Source organism: Saimiri boliviensis, chromosome 1 (genome assembly GCF_048565385.1).
Source record: "Saimiri boliviensis isolate mSaiBol1 chromosome 1, mSaiBol1.pri, whole genome shotgun sequence".
NCBI classification, from domain to species: domain Eukaryota; kingdom Metazoa; phylum Chordata; class Mammalia; order Primates; family Cebidae; genus Saimiri; species Saimiri boliviensis.
In genome coordinates, this window is record NC_133449.1 from 20,273,504 (window position 1) to 20,298,602 (window position 25,099).

The 25,099-nt window shown below is 39.2% G+C and overlaps 1 protein-coding gene across 5 annotated transcripts in view; it reads right to left on the reverse strand.

Moving 5' to 3' along the window:
• LDAH (lipid droplet associated hydrolase) overlaps window positions 1-25,099 on the reverse strand; it is a 126,481-nt gene that overhangs the window by 72,154 nt on the left and 29,228 nt on the right. For all 5 annotated transcript variants that reach the window (XR_012516498.1, XM_003935238.4, XM_074394562.1 and 2 more), the window contains exons 3-4: window positions 24,324-24,467; window positions 8,440-8,609 (exon numbers count right to left, since the gene is read on the reverse strand). Coding sequence is in view for 4 of the 5 variants with exons in the window: in XM_003935238.4 (XP_003935287.1) it covers window positions 8,440-8,609; window positions 24,324-24,467 (314 nt within the window). In the remaining variant the exon portion in view is untranslated. The remainder of the gene's footprint in view (window positions 1-8,439; window positions 8,610-24,323; window positions 24,468-25,099) is intronic.

Below are 25,099 nucleotides of genomic sequence, written 5' to 3' on the forward strand. Positions count from 1 at the left end.
CCTCTTTCATTGGTGGTCAGTGAGAGGAGCACAGTATGTGACGGCCCTCCAACGGTCTGAGGGACAGTGAACTGGCCCCCTGTGTAAAAAGTTTGGGGACGCCTGCCTTAGATCCTCTGCCACGGGACTTGAATATTCCAGATAGACACGACTCCATCAGTCTGGATTCTGGAGAAAGCCTGCATAGACAGATCTTCATAGGGGCAGCCTGCCCTCAAAGGATTTGCATCATGAACAAGAAACAAATCTTTGTTGTTAAAAGCCACTGACACTGTTATTTTAGCGCAGTCTACTCTGTCTTGACTGATCTATTGACTGCAACCCACTGAAGTGATTTGGGGATCCATGAATGGATTGCAGCCAATAGTTTAGAAAATTATTATACCTTCTGCCTCTTTCTGACTTCCTCCTCCTGATGGCAGCAGCAGGCCATCTGCAGTGGGGAGGCACGGGTGGTGGCAGCAGAAGTGGCTACAGGAGCAGCAATGGTGGTGGTAGGTCCCCTGTGCCCCATGTCCCCGAGGGAGCTGACTGCAACACCCGCTTTGACGGAGACCAGCCAGTGGTGCAGGGTCCCTGTGCCTTGGGATGAGGCTCTGCACAGGGCAACCCGGGGCTCTGTCCCTAGGGTCTGCCCTGCATCAGGGTGACCACCAGGCCTGACACTCCTGATGGCTAGGCCAGGGCCTGCAATCCACTCCTGGAGGTGTACATTTGGCAGGGCCACAATCCGGGCAAGGGGGAGCTCCTGGCTGCCCCTGAATGCCAGGGCCATTGGGGGAGCTTGTGATGCTGCCCTTGCCCTGACACTGGCCTAGGCCCAGTGAGGACCTAGAGCCCCTGCCCCAGGCTGTGAGTGGGTGCAGCTGGGCTTTATGTTCCATGGAGCCACTAGAGCCAGAAGCAGGCAGAAGCCCAAGTCAGGGCTTTGGATCCAGGCCTCTCTGTCCTCCCCTTACCCTTGAAGGCTTGGAGAGGCCTGCTCCCACTGCCTGGCCTCTCCCTGCTCCTGGTACCTGCTCTGATTTTGGAGTAGAGTTGAGGCCGAGCCTAGGCACTGTCATAGCCCAACCAGGTGTGTGCACACTTGAGGCAGCAATAACATGCCAGCTCCCTGCTACCTCAGCTCCCTCTGGACTTCGGGTACTGACAAGCATGGGTGGGGGGAGGTCAAGGGAGGGTGCTGAAAGTGGCTAAGCACTGGCCTACAGATGCCCCTTGGTTTGAGCAACCTGGGTACCAGGGATGCTGGCAGGAGGCAGATGGGCTATTGGGCAGAAGGGGAAGCATCCCTGATGAAGTGCTACCTTCAGGCCACGGAGGGCCTGAAGGCAAGGGGGCAGGCTGCTAGTCCCATGGACCAGGATGGGGGACTTGCGGTGCCCTTTCTGGACCCACCCATGGCTGCCCATGGACGAATTACTGGTTACTTCCTTCCCTCTGAGGCCCATCAAAGACCTGGGCTCAGCTAGAGCAGAGCAGAGCAGAGGACAGACAAAGGGAAGACCTGCTGCAGAATGGAGCTACTATCTCTGCCAAGAGAGGCAGGCAAAGGGAAAACCTGCCTGTAGAGAGGAGCCACCTAGTCTAAGGCCTCTGCTTTGCCAAGAGCTGCAGGATGGGATGATCAGCTGCAGAGAGGAGCTGCCGTCTCTGCTGAGAGCGAAATACTTGTCAGGCCGAACAACTGCAGAGAGGAGCTACCCTCTCTGCTAGGAGCTGAACACTCATTGGGACACCCTGGTTACAGAGAGGAGCTGTCCACTGCAAGTCTTCTCTGAGCTGTTCTATTGCTCAATTAAAGCTCCTCTCTGTCTTGCTCACCCTCCACTTGTCTGCATACCTCATTCTTCCTGGTCTCAGGACAAGAACTCAGGACCTGATGAGTGGTGAGGCTAAAAGAGTTTCTGTTACACAAACAGGACTGAAACATTCCCACTGCTTGCCACATTGCGGGTGAAGAGAAGGAGAGAAAAGCTGCAGCTCTTCAGGGAACCCAGACCTGGGAGTTTCCCGAGCCACAGCTGTGACTCCCTCTTTGGGGCCCTGTGGTTCCTGGCATCTCTAAGCTTCTGGGTGCCACTGCATTCCCTAGTGCCAGCTGGGGAAGCTGCTTGCAGTGCGCCTGGTCCAGCCACAGCCTTGCAGAAAGCTGGTGCCTATGCTGGCACCTGGAATTGCCTGCCTCATGGCAGCAGCCAGCATGTCTGACTGTGCAGTGGTCAGACCCCACGCTCGCTCATGCACACCCCCCATCACTCCACGCCCAACCCTAGTCTCCCATGGAGGCATGCGATCCAGGTCGTCAGCATGAGCTGACTGCAGCCTGTTAGGCAGAGTAGGTGCAATGAACCCTCTAGGCCCAAGCAAAACTCAGGCAAGGCTGCCACCAGCCACAGGTTTCCGGCCAGAAACGCAACACTTCAAAGATCCTGTAACACCCTTTTATGGCAAATAAAGTAATTCTCTCAATATACATCTATGACCTCTCTCTTTTCTCAACAATCTCCCTGGGCAATTTTATCCCTTACACTGTCTTTATTATTTCTTACTTGGACTAGTAAACTTTCCTGTCACCTAGATGTTCACTTTTCATACAGTACTTTTTCTCTCTCCTTCTCATTTTCCTTTTCTCGGAGAGATTAATTTATCTAATGCATGACTGCTATCATCAGAGATCCTTCATGGCTTTCTGCTGTCCAGAAAATGACTCCAAACTCCCTAGCCCAGCTTTTTGTCCATCTCTATGGACCTGGAATCTCACATCCGACTGATCTCTCCAGGCACACTCTGCTGCAACCCAGTCCCACACCTACTGCCCTCTCTCTGTGCCCAGTGATAAAAACCATTTCTCTTCATGTTGTCCCCTGGCTTAGAATGCACAGTAACCACCCCACTCATGCCACCATATCAAAACCTCCACTTCCAGATACAGCTCCTCCTTCAGTGGCCCTGAAGCTCTTCCAGGAAGCTTTTTCTGAGCTTCCAAGGTAGACGACACCTCTCTCCACAAAACATTCAGAGTCTCAGAGTACTGCCTCATTTTGCATTTCACGTCTTGTCACTTAATCTAGGGACAGGACTCTGACAAAATTTACTATGACAAATGAGTTATTTCCTATTCTTCTCCCCCCTCCAGATTATCTCAACTGTTGAACACAGAGAGTGACATTATATGAATACTTCTTACAAGCATGTCTAACTTTGACAGCAGACAAGAAGGTTCAGCAGAATAGTGTAAGTAAACTACAGTCTCAATAATTTCATTGTTGGAGAACACTGAAGCTATTTTTTCCCTAGTATGGATGAGGTATATTCCTGAATCAACAGATACATGATTAACATGCTATTTTAATTCTTTTAGTAAAGTTTTGAAAGATTCTCAGCTGTAGTTGTATTTTGAGTCTCTAAAATTTTGAGTTTTAAAGTGCCCTAAAGCACCCTTTTTGAGGATCTCAAAAGAAGTAAGACAAAGAAAGGCTATGAGTGATAACAACATCCACACATTTAATGCTGTCAATTGTACTCATTTATCTTTATTTAGGACCTGTTCATTCATACTGAAAAAGATGACAATGTGGTTCTCAGTTTTCTCTGCCCACAGCAAATCAGCAGCAATAAATTAGAAGTAGGGAAGAGAAGGGGTACATAACACTGAGAGGGAAGATAGAAAAACTAAAATAGACACACATGAAACATTTTTTTTTTAAATGAAAAAACACTATCACTTAAGAAATTTCAGGACACAGGCACATTTCTTTTTGTTACATTTCATTCTGGCACAACACTATCCAAATAATAGTGTTATTACCACTGCCCTTAAATAACTACGAAAAAATTCCTCCATAGTCAATATGCATTGTTGAAGAAGGCAGATAAGCAAATAATATATTTTAGACAAATTTTTATCCAGATGGAAAAAACAGTCTGGTCTTTAAAGGAGTGACTTCGTAAGTAATCTGGAAATTTCATTCAGAGAGAAGACATTTTTGCCAACTACACAAAGGAAACATGAAGGCCAAATAATATAAAAAATTAAGTTTATGAAGGATCTGATATCCCTGGAAGAAGAGGACATGTTGTCATTAAAGATTATATAAATTATTAGAGGAAAATTAAAGTTATATTACTTGAAGTTCACCCCAAGACTCAGTGCAGAATCACTGAACTGAACTTTATGGAAAAGATTTACTGGCAAAATCAGGTGACACATTTTTAACATATAGAGGGTTGATGATAAGAGAAACAAGATTCTAGATAGTGGGGATAAGATTACTACTTTTCTCCTTCTGTATTAGTCTCCCCTCACCCCAACACACAACACTGAAATTGCTAGGGCTTTCAGGGGTTTCCTACTCCTGAAGCACCAACACAATGAGTCACACGAACCTGGCAGTTGTATGCACTGCAGGACACACTGACTGCTATCATCCACAGGTTGAAGGAACCATCGACACCGTCTTAGATTCTTTTTATACTCACAGCTAATACCGGTATACCCCACCCAGATTCAGAACCAAGGCTGAATCCTGGCAAGGGACCTTTCTCTCACTTTCCATTGATAAAATGAAAGATGGGGTCAGATTTTGTCTCTAAAGCCTATCTCAGTTCTAAGATCCTATAACTCTAAAAACAATTATGTTTATTATTATAAGTTGTGATAGCTACTATTTAACAGTCTTCCAATTACCTATTTGCTCAAGATTCTCCTTAAATTCTCTATATTGAGCATTACTTTCAAAATATATGAAGAATATTTCTAATTCTATGTATGGAATTTATTTAAACAAATAATTTTAAATACCAGATTTTGTTTTAAACGGGTAATTTTTAAAATTATATTAAAATACAGGTCAGACAATATATCTGACATACAGTAAGTCTCTTAAATTATTTAAGACCAAGTTACCTTTAATTAGTTATGAAAATATTGCAAAGAGCTGAACCAAAATAAAACTAAATAAACCAGCTAGCTACTAAACTACACGTATGTCCTCAAAATCTTATGAGTCAAATATTCCAGTACAAATAACAGAAGAGATGGAAACACAAGTTTCTTATTATCACACTTCATATGTTATAAAACATAATAGCTAACTTATTTTTGGCAAAATGATTAAGGATTGTAACATTCTGGCTTACACAAACTTATTTGTCAAATGCATCTTAAATGGAGCATGTTATGCTAACTTCAGGCATGCAGGCACTGTGGTGTCTGAGTGTAGCCCAGAGACACTGAAATTTCAACACTTTGGCTGGGATCACACCACCAATATTCACTGACCCAGGTGTTTAATGGGGGCTGGGGATGGGGTGGGGAATTTCAACACTGTAGTTAATTGAAACCAGATAATGCTTCTGAATAATAATTTAAAAATCATACAGATGTTCACTGCTCCCACCGTCCCCCAAAATAAGTGACCTTTTGGACAATTTATTGCACACATTATTTTCTAGCCTACACCGTTTTTAAGAAGGTAAAACACAGCTTCACATGTCTTTCTGAAAACTCTATCATCAGTTTCAGTTATGTCTCCACAAATAAAGTAGGTTAAGCTCATGTTCCATCTTTGTTTCCCCTTTTCACCACTGTTCCTGCAAGAGCAAGGACACCTGAAGGCAGGACAATAATTAGAAAGTCATGATGCTGAAAAAGCTATAAGAAAGCACATTCACCTTGGGCTGCATTCTACTTCTTTCCCAATAGACATTGTGAATATGAGCCCAAAAGAGAGACAATGTTCAAGACAATGCGTTGAACAATCATTTGCAAATACACAAAAGAGAAACCACACATCACATGCAGAAAAGACCTGGAGCAAACACAAAAACCAAAACAGATCTGTGATTAACACTAGCCTGTGATAAGCTCAGAAACGAGCATGTTCTCTATGCTTACAGAATAGTAATGCTATTATTTCAAATATGTTAAGTATCCTTTTTAATGTTTTTAAAGCATTTAGGACACCTGGAACAACTAACAACAAATAATTATATTTCATGCCAGTTTGCTACATTTTTTTTTGACAGGACCAAGTCACTGCCTATACCAGAAAATAAATGCAGTACTTTAATTTATGTACATCCTATGTCCCTGTGCTTGACTGCACAACACACAGTGAAATCCTAATTTTAGAGTGGTGGGTATGCAGCTCTGACACAGCTCCCAATGCCCTTTACCTCCTAGTATTCATGCCCTTGTGTAATTCTCTTCTCTCGAGTGCAGGCTGGACCTGGTGACTTGATTCAAACAAGAATACAGGAAACGTGATGGGAAGTCACTTTGTAACTGGGTTACAGCCTGTGACTTTCATTTGCTAGCAGGCTGTCTCCTTGGCTCTTCTTCCAGGATTGCTCTAATAAAGCAAGCTAGACAGACCAACATGCTAAGGAAGGTGGCCTCCACCCAATTGCCACCACTGAATGATGACCCTCTGTCCAATAACCCTTAAGCAACAGTATCCTGTCAATTGCCACAGGAGTGAGCCTGGATGCAGATCCGTCTCAACTAAAGCCTTCAGATAAGATTGCAGCCCTGGCAGACATGTTGGTTAAAATCTTGGGAGAGTCCCTGAAGCAAAGAACCTAGCTAAGCTGTGGCCAGGCCTCTGACCAGAAACTACAAGTGAAGAAATGTGAATTGTTTTACACTGCTAAGTTTTGGGGCAATTTGATACATAGCAGTAGATACCTAATACGGTAGTTAACCTAATTACTGAGACAATGACTCTAGAGTTATTCCATAATAATAATAATAATAATAGCTAATACTTATTTGGAACTTTAAAGTTCCAGATGTCATTCTTAATACTTTATATAATTCCTCACAAAAATCCTTTGAAGAACATATTATTTTCTCCATTTTACAAATGAGGAAACCGAGGTTGAGACTCAAAACTGAGGTGGAGACTCAATAATTTGTCTAAGATCAGACAGACTAAAAAAAAGAAAAATGACAATAAATATTGGAACCTAGGTGTCCTGGTTCTAGTGCCAGAACTCACAGCAACTACAGAAGTGGAACCACTAAGAGGCAGAGCTGCTGGACACCATAAAGGTGGCAACCACATGACACAGTAATTGAGGGGGCTTCAGAGGCACAAAAGAGATTAGAAGCTGTGGAAAATGCTAAAAGCAAAAATAAAGCTCACATTCTGATTAAGATAATCTTATTTAGGGAAGAAACCCAACAAAGTAGACAATAACACAGTGAATGGAGTACAAACTTGAATTTATTGAATTCATGCTTAGAAATGAAAAATACGTTTTCTTATACCCAATAAAAGAAAATTTAAAAGCTCCATTTGGTATTAAAAACCACGGCAAGGGAGACTATAGTTGTACATTTCCCAAGGACAATTATGAGTAAGAAGCAAGCAGGTCAAGTTGGCGAGAAAAGGAGCGAACACTTAGTGAGCTCTGAGATCCCACTGAAGGTATTTTATCCCATGGAGTGAGAAACAGTCAAAATCCTAGCACAAAGCAGCCACAAAGGGATCATGTCCTATCTCGGCTTCAGATTACTGGGTTTAACAGCACTCCATGCTCTCACACCACCTGAACTTAAACAGGGCAGCAGGTATCACATTTATTGGTTAGACTGTCTCCTGAGGCTCCATGCTCTCCTACTTCAAAGACTCTCTTACTCACTGGGATGTCCTCAAAACATAGCACAGGATCTGACACATGGAAAGGGCTTAATATACTTTTGTTGAATAAAGAAATGAATTACCTTGTGAACTGCATCCATTCAGTAAGTTATTTCAATGTCATATGTTTGTGAAAGTACAAGTTTTTGTTTTGCTTTACATCTCTTATAGTTCACTTGCTTTCCTGGGCACTTTAAATAGGTCTTTGTGTCTCTAGTGCCTCACTCAGTATCTGGCACAGAGTGGTACCCAATAAATATTTGTGAGTATTCATGAATGTGTGTCTCAAAAAGGCTTCCAAGATACAGAACAGGTAAGGATCTGGATTTATGACTTAATAAAGACATAGTGTTCCATAAAGACAGCTGTTTGCCTACCAGTGATGATGATGACACATTCCTTCCTTCTGAGAGAAGGCAAGAATATTTATAAAATACCCTCCCATAAAAGACAGATTCTTGTTTAGGTCTTACCTAGTGACTATTCTTAAATCTTTCTTGATAAAAAACAGCAAGTAATATGTAACATAAGAACTCCAGATAACCCTAGATGCAAAAACATTCTTTCAGAAACTTCCTATCTCCCCAGGAATTATTCTTTGAAACATTATGAACACATATACATATAAGCCCATGGTAATATGGAGATAAGAGTAAAGGCAGCAACCAAATATCCCCCTCCCTATTTTATTCATCAACTAAACAAGAGACAAAAGAGCATAGGAAAGGTGAGGAGGATTTGTGTAGACACACAGTCAAGCACCCACAGTCACCTCTGGAGGCCTACTTACTGGGAGATCAGGGACTCGCTTCAGCATCTGAAGAGTGAAATAGCTGCCTATGGAATGGCCAATGAGCACAAGCTTCATGTCCTTTGGCACATGAGTTCTCAGGAAAGCTAGTTTGTGCTCTATTTGTCCATTCAGGCCATAGATGTCCTTAATTTCTTGAGCATTTGAATCTGTAAGAAAAAATATGAGAATGTTTTCATTCAGTAAGTAATCACTGAAAAAATATCAAGAAAAAGATAACAATAATGGTAAAAGTAGTTACCATTTATCAAAAGCCTACAGTGTGCCAGTTATAATATTAGACACTCATTATATTAACCAATTTTCACAACAATCTGGGAAGAAAGCATTATCACCTGCATTTGATAGGTGAAAAATCTCAATGCTCATAGATACTAGGTGACAGATTAGCAGTCACAAACTTATTAAGTGGGAGAGGTGTGACTCAAATTCAGGTCTCCAAATCCTCAAAGTCCATGAACTTTCAATGATTCCATGTATTACTGTTAGCTTAGGCCAGTGGTTCTCAAACTTGAGCATGCATCAGAATTCCCTTGAAGGCTTGTGAAAACAGATTGCTGGGCTCTACACCCTAGAGTTTCTGTTTCAGTAGGTTTAGGTTGGGGCCTGAGAGGTTGCATTTCCAAGTTTCCAGGAGATATTGATGCACTGGTCCCAGCACCACACATTGAGAAACAGATGCTTAGGCTAACTTATATTATTAATAGACAACTAAAAAAGTCCATGACATGGCTTAATTATTTTAGATAATCTTTATTTGTTCAAAGAAGCCAGACTGAAAAAACTTAAGTAGAAATGTTAAAAACTGTATCTTTTAAATAACCAACACACTCCTGACCTGAAATATCCTCTCTCCCTGTCACAAATGAACTGCTTTTCTAGATTCTTCAAGATCTAATTAAAACTTAACTTAGCTAATCCTCAAAAAAATTAGTGAGCTCTGCTCTGTGCCTAAACAGGACCTGACTCTTTAATTATAGCACTTTATTAAACTTGTATACTATTTGTATGTTTATTTCCTCTCTTAGGCTGTGAGTTCCTTGAAGGCAAGGTCCATCCATCTTTTCATCTGTGTCCTGTGACTAGTACACAGCAAATGTTATTGTTGAATGAAAATTGGAACTGACTAGATGATCTCTGAGGATGCTGGCTGCTCTAATAATCTATGCGTGTAGAAAACTTGAATAGGTTTTCCCTATAAACATACACAACCCATTGACAGGGTATAATATTTCAAAATATCACAAGATAGTCAACTGCTTCCTAAAATTTGAATGACTGAACATTCAATTTCTTGCTCTCATGACTTGCAAGGCATTGATGGGAATTACGTATGGCTCATTCAAAAGGCATCCCGAACTCTGAAAAACTACTCTTCCGTTTCGTTTGTACATGGGTTTTTTTTTTTTTTTTTTTTTTTTTGCTCATTTCCCCTTTTAGTCTAAGTCCTATTCATCCTACAAACTTGAAACAAGCGTTATCGCCTTTGAAAGACCTTTCCATAATTCATTACATAAGGAGTAAAGTAGCTGTCCTTTCAGTTTCCACAACATCCCTGTTTATTTATCTCACTATACTACTCCTAATTCATTCCTAGTTTACAATTCAGGTCTTGCTTACCAGTGCTCCCTGAAGTCCAGCATACAGTCATTGAAAGCATTTTATTGACTCAATGAGGCTTACTTCCCTATTTGCATAGTACTATTAATCTCCCACGTAAAACATGTTCTGCTCTCACTCTTTTTCCAGGTCAGCTTACAAATCATTCTCCATTTAACAAGAAAGTCCAGCATGAAACAGAATTAGAAGAGAGAGAATCTGGAACCTGACTTTGGTAGGACTTCTAATGGCTCCAAATCCACCTTTTTATGTGCAAAATATTATACTTAGGTTTGAATAGTTTATACCCTGCTTCTCTAATCACTCTACCCAAAAGTTATCATATCATTCTTTGATATGAAAAAAAACACAATAATATTAGTATTTGCATCCCAAGTTCTTTTCAAAATATGCAGCATTTGGAAATGTCCAAGTCTTCCTTTTGTTGGGACAGTAGGTGCAATACGAAGATCACAGGCTCTGGAGATGAGATGAATCTGGGTTTAAATCTCAGTTTATCATCTCTCTAACTGTGTGACTTGAGCATATCCTTTAACCTAGGCTTCAGTTTCCTCATACACAAAATAGAGATAATAATGGCTTCTGTTTAAGTATCTGGCATAAACAGATAAATAAAAGCTATGACTGCCATCATTTCAATTCCTGTTATTTAAGTCCTCCTCCAAATATATATCAAGAACATTTACATGGTTAGAGCAAAGAGAAAGAAAATGAGCTAAATATTCTAAAAAGTCATTGATGACATAAATGAGGTCCTAAAATATTATATTCCAGATAAACTTTAAAGGATATTGTAAATCAGAATATTTCAGAGGTAGATCTGGCTTTACCTCTGAGAACTACTCAGTAGATTTCCAAGAAGAACACATTACTTGTTAGTGTTTGCTAAAGTGGTAAGATTAATGGGGAAAGTACTTTCTAAAAATAAACAATGATAGAAAATTTAAACTACTATCTTTTTAAATTTATTTTTTATCTTATATATTTATTTTTTGAGACAGAGTCTCATCTGTCGCCCAGGCTGGAGTGCAGTGGCACAATCTCAGCTAACTGCAACCTCCACCTCCTGGCTTCAAGCAATTCTCACGCCTCAGACTCCCAAGAAGCTGGGATTACAGGCGTGCACACCAGGTCCAGTGAATTTTTGTAGAGACAGGGTTTCACCATGTTGGCCAGGCTGGTCTCAAATTCCTGACCTCAGGTGATCCACCTGTCTTGGATTCCCAAAGTGCTGGGATTATAGGCATGAGTCACCACTCCCAGCCTATCTTTTTAAATTTTACTAGTCAATAAAATTCTAGATATTATTTTACTAGCAAAAAATGAAAAGTTAAAAGAACATATACTTGAATATATATTTTCATTCCTGTTATTTTAATAGTAATGTATTATGAAAAAATGCTAGTAATTATTAATTTACTCTTCATAAAATGCAGAAAAAATACATTCAATTGTATCAAAACCAGAAGAATGCTAATATGGAAATCATTTGTACTGTTCTTTCTATAAGGAAAATACACTCCAAGTTACAATCAATGAAGCACATTTGCAGCATAATCTCTTTCTAAATTGAGAACTACCCGAATTGGTGGTTGACAATCCAGTCCACCGTATCATTAACAATAAATAGTCCTAAGTATCATACTGAGAATTTCCTCTTGGAACCTGAGCCTATTTCTTAGACCCATCTCTATTAGATATCACTTCACAGCTCATCTATCGGTTCTAGAGTTTATTTCAAAAGATACACACAACTTGTTCTGAAATAGTAGAGAAATTAACATCAGTATTTCACATTTACTTTTTGTCTAATTGTTCAAATTTGCTGCTCCAGTTATTAAACTTATTAAGCAGTTATTAAAATTGCTTTCAGTTTTTAATTCCCTTACAGCCTCAGAACACAGATAAATCTGATGATGATGATTTTCTTCATTTTACATGAACTAAATTGGCTAGTCTAACAGAAAACAGTGACTAGTTGGCCCTTGGTATTATCGAAAGTACCGAAATAAATAAAATATACTATCTTTGCCTTTGAGGAGATCATAATCTACTAAGAGGAAACACACATAGATAAAAACACAATTATTAAATGCCAAAGTTAAGTATCTCAAGCATTTGCTTGAGGAAAGAACAGAGTTTATTGGATCACAATACAAGGGAAATGACCCTTAGATTCATAAGAAGTACTGCACCTTTTCCCATTCTACCAAAGATAAATAACTAGAAGATATTCTATACTACATGCACATTACTATAAATGCATATGTTTAACTATGTATCTGAATCCAAGCAAAACAATTTAAATTTAACTATATATTTAACTAGTATTCATATATATAAATGGCTATATCTTGACTAAAAATGCATAAGTTCAACTATTTATTTTCATACAAACAGTATTTATAGGTCATCTCTGACCACAGAACAGACAAGACTGGAGATCAGCACCACCTATGCCTTTGGTAGGACTGAGTCTGCAGAGAGTAGCTACTTCTTACACCAGAATTTGCTCAGCTACTAAACGCCTCCATCTTGCCCCCATCATTACTCCAAAGCTGCATCTTAGTAACTTCAACGACTTACATGTAAAAAATCCAAGACTAAAAATAGTATTTCATATTTTAAAGAATTCTTTGATCAAGATGAAAATACAGTTTCCTAGTGAAGCATGTTCTCACTCTAAGTGGGAGTTGAACATTGAGAACACATGGACACAGACAGGGAAACACCACACACCAGGGCTGTTGAGGGGTGGGGGTAAGGGAAGGGAACTTAGAGAACGACGGGTCAGTAGGTGCAGCAAACCACCACGGCACATGTATACCTATGTAACAAACATGCACATTCTGCACATTTATCCTTTTTTTTTTAGAAGGAATTAAAAAAAGGAAAATACAGTTTCCACCTTAGGAAATTTTTTTTAAATACACACAAAAAATCATACGCTGTTCACCATATATATACATGTATATAAATATATATAACTAAAAATATAAAGAGAGACATGAAGTATTTACTCTAAATTCATGATAGAACTAGAGATGGGATACAAAGAACAAAACTTTTTCTGTATTGTTTTATTTCACTTATTTTGTTAACAAAAAACGTTTATGTAATTATGGCAATGTTAACTGTCAATTGTGAGTAACAGAATCTTTGTTACATAACTGTGTTTTTCTACGGTTTTAAAAATTTCTTAAAAGAAATTAACAGAAGCCCCCAAGGATTTTCTGGGTTCATACTAAATATCAGTGAATTGGCTCAGGGAGAACAGTGGTCCCTAATTCTGTGTGCTTACCTAGTTCATCAATCCAAAAGGCCTTCCTTTCACATCTGTCCTGAGGTTACCAAAGTAGGAGTACATGCTCATCGAATGCCAGCTCCCTCCCTAAGTATTCTGTAAGCTCCTTGTAACTAAACTCTGGTACAACTCTGTTAGCTCTTAAAGTATGCATCAGAGTGAGGGGGATGGGAGATAATCATTCTATTTAACACTGCTATCTTACTTAGAAAACAAATTTTAAAATTTGTAAACCCCAAGCATATGTCTTAAAAATAATTGTTAATTTTTATTCTCCAAACAGATAGTGAAAACCACAGTCATCAAATTATGCTTCCCACTTGACTAAAACCAATTAACTGCTCAGGACCTGGACCGACAGTCCTTAGCAGGAAACAGAAGAGAGATTCAGCAAGGAGAATATAATGTTATAGACTTAGCCAACAATAAAAGCAAAAAGCATAAAACGTGTTACTTTTTACGGTGAAGTGTTATTTTGGTTACTTGGAAAAAGCAATGAGGTCTCTGGCTACTCGTGGTTATAGGGAGAGGTGGAGCATAAGGTTAAAAAGGAAGGCTGAGTCTAGATGAAGTTTAATGAAAGCTAGAAATCATGCTGGTTTCATTTTAGCAGATAAAAAGATTACGTACCTAAAAGATTTACACAATCTTGCAACTAATAAAGAATTTGAGTCATGTTTATCCAAAGAAACAATAAACTACTCTCACTGACACCCCCCAAATAGAACTTCACACCAAGGAGTTGCGACTCGGTTCTGTGATTAGTGAGAAGAAACCTACAGACTGCCAAGAGAGGAGCGCATGGTCTGGTCTGTGTTATGGATGTTAACTGCAATGCTCGCTCTCTCTACTTCTTCTGCCTGCCCTGGGACTCTAACAATTTGCTTCATTCCTAACTTCTTCTCTTGCTCTGCACTTTGCTTTTTTGCTTTTCTGATCACAGATTTACTGCTTTCATTTCTAGGGATGGTGAGACCTGAGATTTAATTGGTTGTTTCAGCTTTGGGCTCATGTAGTCATTCCATCTTACCTCCATGTTGCCCTGTCACTCCCAGTCCTGGCAAGAGAGAAAGCTCCACTGGGTTTTCTCTATTTCTTCCTATTTGGGGGACTGCAGTGAGAGTAGTTTATCGTTTCTTTGGATAAGCATGACTCAAATTCATCATTGGTTGCAAGACTGTGTATCATTTTTAGGTAATGTTTTTAGCTGCTAAAACGAAACCACCATGATGTCTAGCTTTCATTTCATACTTTCTAAACAAATGACTTGAAATAATTGATAATGAATTTCCCATCATGTATGCTGACTCTATAGCAAATCAAATCCAGAAAACAGTTTATACTCCTAACTCCTCAAATTTTCTTTTCACATTTTTTTTCTCCCTTGAATCATCCCCTTCTGACATTGGTGAACATCTGTTTTTCCAATTATATTCAACTTACGATTGTGATAATGTGGTCACTAGAATATTATTTCCAACTGTTCCTAATTTTAACATGTGCTAACATGAAGCAAAACATACTTTCAACATTTGATGTGTGGTGGCTATACCTTATGCCCTTTTTCTCAATGACATATTTCTCACACCATTTTTTGCATGCCAGAAAACCAGTACCTTAGGACAATCCTGGACAGTGAATAATGTATCTGTGCTGCCTTTCCAAAGCAACTATAGCATATATTTGCAAACATAACCTCCAATGTGTACAAAAGATGAGAGCAGAACTATTCTAGCTGAATGGGGGACTGGTAAGGCCCAGAGCCCTACTTAGCCTTCACAGAACTTTTGAGCTACTCAGAATACAGAAAGTCACAAACCTAAAAGGTGGAGACTGGCAAGCAATTCTAACTCTTTGGATACCCTTGTGACAGGACACTTAATAACCTAGTAGGTTGTCAATAAGTCTTTGATGATAACGAGTTGCTCTTTCACCCTCTCCAGAAACCACAGCTTTCTTTGGCCCTACGGTGGCCCTTTGGGCTAATGCCTCTAGATGGCACTGTTCTCATTAGGTAGCAAAGAACCTAGGCTCTAATTACTGAGTTATTAACCCATAGTACACAAGCAGGCCAAATAGAGATAAACATAGTCAAAGTAAAGTTATAAATAATAAGATGTCAATTTAAAACAAGAATTTAAGGTGTTTTCTAAAAGTTCAGACACATGACAGATATTTTCTACTGGTTTTCCTCATTAGTGTTTCTTGGTGAAGATCTAGGGCAGTGGTTCTGAAAATGTGGTCCCAGGACTAGCAGCATCAGTATTACCTGGAAACTTATTAGAAATGCAAATTCTCAGGTTCCACTCCAGATCTACTGAATCAACGACTCAGAGGGTAGCCACCTGTGTTTTAATAAACCCTCCAAGTGATTCTGATGCAAGCCAAAAAATACCGCATCAAGGGTGATCCTTTGAGTCTGTTTTCAACTTTCAAAGTTACCATTCACATTCTGTTCAAATGTTTGCTTCTGTCTTTAGTATGACTTAAGATAGCTCACTTAATCATGACTGTATCCTTTTAATGTGATGCTGAATTCAGTTTGCTAGTATTCTGTTGAGAATTTTTGCATGTACGTCCCTCAAGGATATTGATCTATACTTTTCTTGTTTTGTCCTTATTCAGCTTTGGTGGTTTAATTTCTTTAACAGATATAGTCTATTCAGATTATCTTTTTTTCCTTGTGTGAGTTTTGGGAGCTTGTATCTTTCAGTAAATTGGTCCATTTTAGCTAAGTTTATTGTCTTTTTATTACCTATGGAATCAGCAGCAATGAATCTTCTTTTCTTTCTGAATACTTATAATAATTTGTCTTCTCTTTTTTCCCCATTGGTTAGCCTGGCTATAAGTTTATTAATTTTATTAGTCATTCTCAATAACTAGCTTTTGGTTTGTTGATTTTTTTCTAATAGTTTCTTGTTTTCAACTTCATTGATTTGTGTTCCCATTTTTTTTTTTTTTTTTGAGGCGGAGTTTTCGCTCTTGTTACCCAGGCTGGAGTGCAATGGCGCGATCTCGGCTCACCACAACCTCCGCCTCCTGGGTTCAGGCAATTCTCCTGCCTCAGCCTCCTGAGTAGCTGGGATTACAGGCACGTGCCACCATGCCCAGCTAATTTTTTTGTATTTTTAGTAGAGACGGGGTTTCACCATGTTGACCAGGATGGTCTCGATATCTCGACCTCATGATCCACCCACCTCAGCCTCCCAAAGTGCTGGGATTACAGGCTTGAGCCACCGCACCCGGCTTGTGTTCCCATTTTTATCATCTTTTCTTCTCTTTGCTTTAGGCTTAAATTTTCTCTTTCTCTAGTGTCATAAGGCAGAAACTTAGGTAACTGACTTTAAATCTTCCTTCTTTTCTAACATATGCAGTCAATGCTATAAATTTCCTTCTAAGTACTAGTTTTGCTATATCCAACAAATTTTTATAAATAGTATTTCCACTTTTATTTAGTTCAAAATATTTTTATGTTACTCTTTTTTTTTTTTTTTTTTTTTTTTGAGACAGAGTTTCGCTCTTGTTACCCAGGCTGGAGTGCAATGGCGCGATCTCGGCTCACCGCAACCTCTGCCTCCTGGGTTCAGGCAATTCTCCTGCCTCAGCCTCCTGAGTAGCTGGGATTACAGGCACGCGCCACCATGCCCAGCTAATTTGTTGTATTTTTAGTAGAGACGGGGTTTCACCATGTTGACCAGGATGGTCTCGATCTCTTGACCTCGTGATCCGCCCACCTCGGCCTCCCAAAGTGCTGGGATTACAGGCTTGAGCCACCGCGCCCGGCCCTACTCTTGAGACTTCACTGACTCATGTGTTATTTAAAAGTGGGTTGTTTATTTTCTAAATATATTGAGATTTCCTAGCTATGTTTCTGTTGTTGACTTCTAGTTTAATTCCATTGCGGTCTAAGAGCATACCTTGTATAATTTATACTCTTTTAAGTTTGTTAAGGTATGTTTTATGGCCAAGAATGTGGCCTATCTTGGTGAATTCTCCATGTGTGCTTGAGAAGAGTGTGTATTCTGCTATTGTTAGATGAAGTAGCCTATAAATGTCAATTAAATAAAGTCGACTGATGGTGCAATTCAGTTCAACTATATCTTTACTGTCTTACTGTTTGCTGCATCTATTAATTACAGAAAGGAATTGCTGAAGTTTCCACTTATAATAGTACAGTCTATCAGTTCTGCCTCCTGCATATTGACATTTGTTGTTAAGGCTAATGGTATTATCATTATGCAATGCCCCTCTTTATCTCTTCCTTGTTCTAAAGCCTGCTTTATCTAAAAATAAAATAGCTACTCCAGCTTTTTTTGGATTAGTGCTACCAGGGTATATTTCTGTATATCCCTTTACTAGCAACATATCTGTGTCTTTACATTTAAAGTTTTTTTTTTTTTTCTTTTTTTAAAAGACAGGGTCTCACTCTGTTGCCTAAGCTGGAGTGCAGTGGCATGATCTCAGCTCATTGCAGCCTCAACATCCCCAGTTCAAGTGATCTGCCCACCTCAGCCTCCTGAGTAGGCTGGACCACAGGTACACGCCAGCATGCCAAGCTAATTTTTGTATTTTTCTGCAGGTACGGAGTTTCATCATGTTGCCCAGGCTGGCCTCAAACTCCTGGGCTCAAGCAATTTTTCATCCTCATCCTCCCAAAGTGCTGATATTACAGGCATGTATAACTGTGCCTGGCCCTAAAGTGGGTTTCTTGTAGACAACATATAGTTGGATCTCTCCCACTACTTCAATAATCTGTGTATTTTAATTGGTATATTTAGACCATTCACATTTAAAGTGATTACTGAGGCTGGGTGTGGTGGCTCATGCCTGTAATGGCAGCACTTTAGGAGGCCAGGGCAGGTAGATTACTTGAGCCCAGGAGTTCAAGACCAGCCCAGGCAACATGGCAAAACCCTGTCCCTATAACAAAATACGAAATGCTGACAGGCACTTGTGGTCTCAGCTACTTAGAAGGCTGAGGTGGGATGACCACTTGAGCCTGGGTGAGTTGTGATGGCACTACTTCCCTCCAGCCTGGGTGACAGAGTGAGATCTCTAAATAAATAAATAAATAAAGTGATTACTGATATAGTTGAATTAATATCTAGCATATTTATAAATGTTTCTTATTTATTATACCCCTTCTTTTTTTAAAAAATCTTACTGTCTTCTACATTTCTAGCTTTGAGCATTTTAAATGATCTAACATCCTCTCTTTTTCTCATAGTAATTATGCTTATTTAAAAAAATTTTTTTTTGGCTGGGCATGGCGGTTCATGCCTGTAATCCCAGCACTTTGGGAGGCTGAGGTGGGCAGATCGCTTGAGCCCAGGAGTTCTAAGACCAGCCTGGGCAATATGGCGAAACCTTGCAGCTACTAAAAATCCAAAAATTAGGCAGGTCTGGTGGTACATGCCAGTAGTCCCAGCTACTTAGGAGGCTGAGGTGGGAGGATCAGGTTGAGGCTGCAGTAGGCCAAGATTGTACCAAGGCACTCCAGCCTAGGCAACAGAGTGAGACACTGTCTCAAAAAAACAACAACAAAAATTTTTTAAGTGGTTGCCCTAGAATTTGCCATATATACTTAATTTAAGTTCATCTGAAGTAACACTATACCACTTCATCTTTAGTCCAGGTATGTTACAACTGAGTACTTCCAATTCCTCTCTTTCATCTCTAAAACATTACTGATATTCATTTTATTTATCCATGTTATAATTACCCAACATACTGTTACTTTTATTACTTTGAATAAACAGCTATCTATCAGATCAATTTAGTATAAGAAAAATAAACTTTTTGAACCTTTATTTCTTCTCCCATGCTCTTTATACAGATTTGAGTTTCTGATCTCTATCACTATCCTTTCCCCTAAAGAACTTCTTTTAACATTTCTTGCATGGCAGGTCTCCAGCAACAAATTTCCTCAGCTGCTGTTGGTCTGAAAAAGTCTTTATTTCTCCTTTACTTTTGAAGGATAATTTCACTAGAGAGAGGAATCCAGGTTGGTGGTATTTTTCATTCGACACTGAATATTTTACTCCATTCTCCTCTTTGTTAAATGGTTTCTGACAAGAAGTTCCCTGTAATTTTCATCTTTGTTCTTTCATAGGTAAGGTACTTTTTCCTCTGCCTACTTTCAAGATTTTGTCTTTGGTTTTCTGCAACTTAAATATGACATATGTAGGCGTAGATCCTTAGCATTTACCCTGCTTAGTGTGCGCTGAGATTCCTAGACCTGTGTTTTGTCATCTGGCATTAAGTACTTCAACTATATCAGCTCCATTTTCTCTTTTTTCTTGATCTGGTATTCCAATTATGCGTAAGTTACACCTTTTGAAATTGTCCCACTACTGTTGGATATGCTGTACTTTTATAAATTACTGTTTTTTTCTCTTTGCATTTCAGTTAGGAAAGTTTCTATTAACCTATTTCTTCAGCCCACTGATTCTGTCCTCAGCTGCGTCCAGCCTGCTGATGAGTCCATCAAAGGCATTTTTCATTTTTGGTATGGTGTGTTCTAATATTTCTTTTTGAGTCTTTCTTAAGAGTTCCCTACTCTCTGCTTGCATTACCCATCTGTTCTTGCATGCTACTTCTTCCATTAGAGTCCTCAACCTAGTAATCATAGTTACTGTAAATTTGTGATCTGATAATTCTAAAAATTAGTAATAGGTATATATCTGACTCTATTTCTGACGCTTGCTTTATCTCTTCGGACTGTTTTTTCCTTACCTTTTACAATGCCTTATAATTTTATTTTTTGCTTAATGCTGGACGTGATGTATTGAGTAGTAGGAATGAGGTAAATAGCTATGTGTCAATTATGTTAATGTGGCTAGAAGCTGGGCTGTGCTTTTTTTTTTTTTTTTTGACAGGGTGTCACTCTGTTGCCCAGGCTGGAGTGCAGTGGCACGATCTCGGCTCACTGCAACCTCCGCCTCCCGGGTTCAAGCAATTCTCCCACCTCAATCTCCTGAGTAGCTAGGACTACAGGCGTGTACCACCATGCCTGGCTAATTTTTGTATTTTTAGTAGAGTCAAGGTTTCATCATGTTGGCTAGGCTGGTCTCACACTCCTAACCTCAAGTGACCTGCCCACCTCAACCTCCTAAAGTGCTGGGATTATGGGCATGAGCCACTGCGCCCAGCCAGGGCTATACTTAATGTTTGTTGCAGCTATAGGTATCAGAAACTTCAGTTTCCTCCAATATTCTTGTTTTTTTTTCTCTCTGTTGTCTTTGGTTTTCCCTAAGAATTCCTTCTCAAATAGAGTTTGTATCTTGCAGCTCCTACAGTTATAATATACTAGTATTAAGGTAGAGGCCTGCTGACATACATAGTGGTAAAATGAGGAAGGAAGCATCCTATAATGTAATGATTAAATCTCAGTCTTTCAGTGGGCCTGAATGCTTGTTCTGTGATCTTCAAAAGAGTTCATCATCTTTTTTTTTCTTCCCTCCAGCATGTGAGACAGGAAGGCTAGAGGAAGATGGAGTTGGCTAACTGTCCTTCTCCTAGGTTGGATAAAGCTCTGGAAGTATTTTTCCCTTGTAAAGTAAGCCATGTTATTGAGAATACTCTGGACATACTACAAAATGCTTACTTCTCTTTTACCCCTAACAAAAACCATAGGGGACATTTCTCAAATTTTCACAAAAGAACCTGATAAGCTTACTAGAGGTAATGCCCACGCAAGTGAGGAAGTCCCCCAAGAATAGGCTTGCAGAAGTTTGTTACTCTTAAAATAGCCTGTACTTTGCCCTCAGCAATTCATCCAAATCACCATTTATGTATTCTACATAAATGGCACTAGTGTCTTTTGCTTCAGACAAGCTGATCTTCATTGTATTTCCTTGTCTCTCCAGATTTTAGGTAACTATTTGTCCTGTGACCTCAATTCTCTGAAAATTCTAAGAAAAATTATTTTTAGTTTTGTTTGGCTTTTTTTTTTCTTTTCTTTTCTTTCTTTTTTTTTTTTTTTTTTTGAGACAGAGTCTCAAGTACAGTGACACAATCTTGGCTCATTGCAACCTCCACCTACCAGATTCAAGCAATTCTTGTGTCTTGGCATCCCGAGTAGCTAGGATTACAGGCAAGTGCCACCATGCCTGGCTAATTTTGATACTTTTAGTAAAGGTGCAGTTTTGCCTTGCTGGCCAGGCTGGTCTCAAATTCTTGGCCTCATGTGATCTGCCCACCTCAGTCTTCCAAAGTGCTGGGATTACAAGGCATGAGCCACCACATTCAGCCTCAGCTTTTCTCTTATTGCAAGGAGAAGAGTGACAAATTCCAAGTTCTACGTGTCAGAGCTGAAACTGGAAGTCCACTATTTATTTTTAAAAAATTATATACTAAATATTTTCTTAATGCATAAAATATGCCAACTATAAGTTATGAATAGGTAGTAAGAAGCAAATAAATGCTGAAAAAAATACCCTAAAAATCTAAATGTAACTATTTCACTAAGGTTTAAGATACATACTTCATCATGATATTGTCACAGGGGTAAAAGCACTAAAAACATGGTCCCTGGTGATACTATTCCTAGATGCTTACTTCAGCCTAGAAAATATCTGAGCGATTACACAAGGTATTAATGTCATTGGAAAATCTCATTTCTTAGTGCCAACGTCCTAATATTTACTAGGTTTTAGATTGAAAGGTTTAAGCATAATCGAAACAAAAGATTATGAACTTTTAGTATTCCTTTTCAACCTTTAATTTACAGGAAACTGTTTTTTTATTTTTTTATTCAGTTTTCCATATTGTCTAATTTTTAAAATAAGAACATACAACTTTCTAATATAATACAATAAAGGAAGGTAATCCATTTTGAAATTATACAATATACTCTCTTGCAGCTAAATGGTCAGCTGCAAAATGCAAGGTTAACAATTAGATAAAACTAGATAAATTGATACTGTTTATCTGACATGCAACATTTACCCAAATTTATAACAGACTAGTAAACTAATCTTTTCCAGGTTTTTAGAAGAGTTCACATATGCAATTGTATGTATTGCTACCATATTCAAATTTTAAAAGAGACAAAAAATTGTATTTAATATGAGGCTCAGAGGCTGAAGTCAGAAAATACAATTAAATACAATCAAACCAGCCTTCAATATCACTTGAGATAATTCACAGAGCACAGGCTTTTATATGTTCAAACTTGTACATCAATGTCTAAAAGAATCATGCATATATAACAATGAAGACTACAGATGTAAAATGTAACTTTATCATATAATATCTTTGAAACTTAGAAGCTCAACAAACACAAAAAGATGCTCATAACACCAGAGACACACACAAGAACCAGAAGCAAACTAGGCAATGAAGTCACAGCCACCCGATCTCATCTCAAATTAACTAAAGGAAACCTCTCAGAACAAAACACTCTTGAATGGAATACGTATTGAGCATTCCACATGTTATACCTTTTGTAACTGTCCCACAACTCTTGGATGTGCTATACTTTTATAAAGTTATGTTTTGTTTTACGAAGTTTTATTTAAGTTATGTTTTTCTTTTTTTCCTCATTTTTTATTTTGTGGAACTGTGAACATGCTGGAATTCTCACAAATTTAAAGGAGGTAGTTTGCGTCTCCATGGTATTACTTCTTCCATTTAGAAGCCTTGCAGCATGGAGTCCTGGTCTCTCCCCAGCTTTCAGGGTTCCTCTCAAACTGGCCCTCCTTAGCAGTAACATCCCTACTAAATCTTGCTTCCTTCTGTGCTACTCCTTCTGCCTGTTGGACCTCTGCACCCACCTCCACACCCTAAATCCTAATCTTATTCAATTGTCAAAACCAACTGTTATGGTCTGAATGCTTATATGGCCCCCAAATCCATAGGTGAGGCCCTATGCCCAAATGTGATGCTATTAAGAGGTGGAGGGGGTGCCTTTGGCAAGTAATTAGGATTAGTTGGGGTCGTAAGAGTGAAGCCCTCTAGAGTCCCAAGAGAGCTTGCCTCCTCTGTCCACCATGAGAGGACAGCAAGAATGCCACCTGTGAATCGGAAAGTAGCTCGTCATTAGATGTCGAATTTGCCAGTGCCTTGATCTTGGAGCTCGAGTCTCAAAAAATTATGAGAAATAAATTTCTATTTTTATAAGCTACTTAGTCTATGGTATTTTGCTATAGCAGCCCAAACTGACTAAGACACATACCTACTCCACAAAGTCTCTCCTAACCCACACTGGATTTTCTCCTTTGTTTACTCCTGAGGTGTCTACATGATTAGCAGGCCACAGTTTATCACTTAATCATTCTCTAAATATGAGAGGAAAAGCTTATTTAAAGTAAAGAACAAGGTTTATAACAGGGGTTCCCAACCCCTATCTGTGGCCTGTTAGGAACTCAGCCACACAGATGAAGGTGTGTGATGGGCGAATGAGCATTACCGCTGAGCTCTGCCTCCTGTCGGATCAGCGGCAGCATTGGATTCTCATAGGAGTACCCTGTTGTGAACTGTGCATGCGAGAGCTAGGTTGCACACCTGATAATCTGAGGTGAAACAGTTTCATCCGGAAAACCATCCCCCGGTCCCAGTCCGTGCAAAAATTGTCTTCCACAAAACTGGTCCCGGGTGCCAAAAAGATTGGGGAATGCTGGTTTATAATACTTTTCTCCACCATTCCTCCTAGTATAACCCTAGAAAAATTATACACGATAAATAAACATACAGTTGATTACTAACTGATAAACAAAGAAGGCAAATCATAGGTTGTTTTATCTACCCATATTCTTACAGAAAATTACCTGGAGAGTTAAAAAGTCCCCCAAAATCCTAAGTTTACCAAAATATGGCACCACAGGCCTAATGCCACAAGCAGAGGTTTCCACTGCTGTAACTCTTAACCTTAGCAGGGTTTCTAGAAACATGACCCTCCACTCACTGTAAAGGAAAGTAGATATTAACAAGGACATACCCTCTGATGTTTTGAGAATCTTCTTGTCTTTTGGAGCCAGTGCATGCCCAGCATGACTGATAGTCCAAACTGGAAAGCGTCTGTTTGTCAAAGAGTATAAAGCCTTTGCAAATGGCACATAAAAGGCAGAAAAACCTGGGTTACCTAATAAAAGAAACACAGATGTTAGATTAATCAAAGTAATAAACATGCATAAGATGTCATGCAGACTAGAAAAGATGGGTCTGTTTCTCGTCACACTTTCCTCTGTATTCTTCAGAGTACGCAGGGAGAGGTATCCTCAAACTTGCATTAAAATTACAGCAGTACCCTATTTAAACACCCTTCAGTGGCTTCCAGATAAAGCCATCTGGAAAAAGTCTAAAATCTGTAATACTGCATATAAGGCACTTCAAGATTTGGTCATGCTCAGCTAACAAGGTGCATGAAAACCGGATAAACAAGCCAGCAAAATAGTGTAAGAAGCATGCACAAGGAGAGCTTTAAAGAGTCTACTAAGTGTTTCCTTGTCACTTATCACCAGTACTTATAATTGTAAACAGGTGTACAGCTTGATCTTTTGGGGAAACAAATGTCTACAAGTACATGTCGATTTTTCTTATGTGTGTACGAAGGTATTTTTGACATGAGTTTTCTATAAAGAAACAGAATAAACGATCTTCTTAAAAACATTCGATCTGATATATCTGTAGGAGGAAATTACAGTGAAATGGGATTTTCATCTTGTAATCATCATCTATATAAAGTCGTCAAAGCATTTCCCTCAATATCTAGTT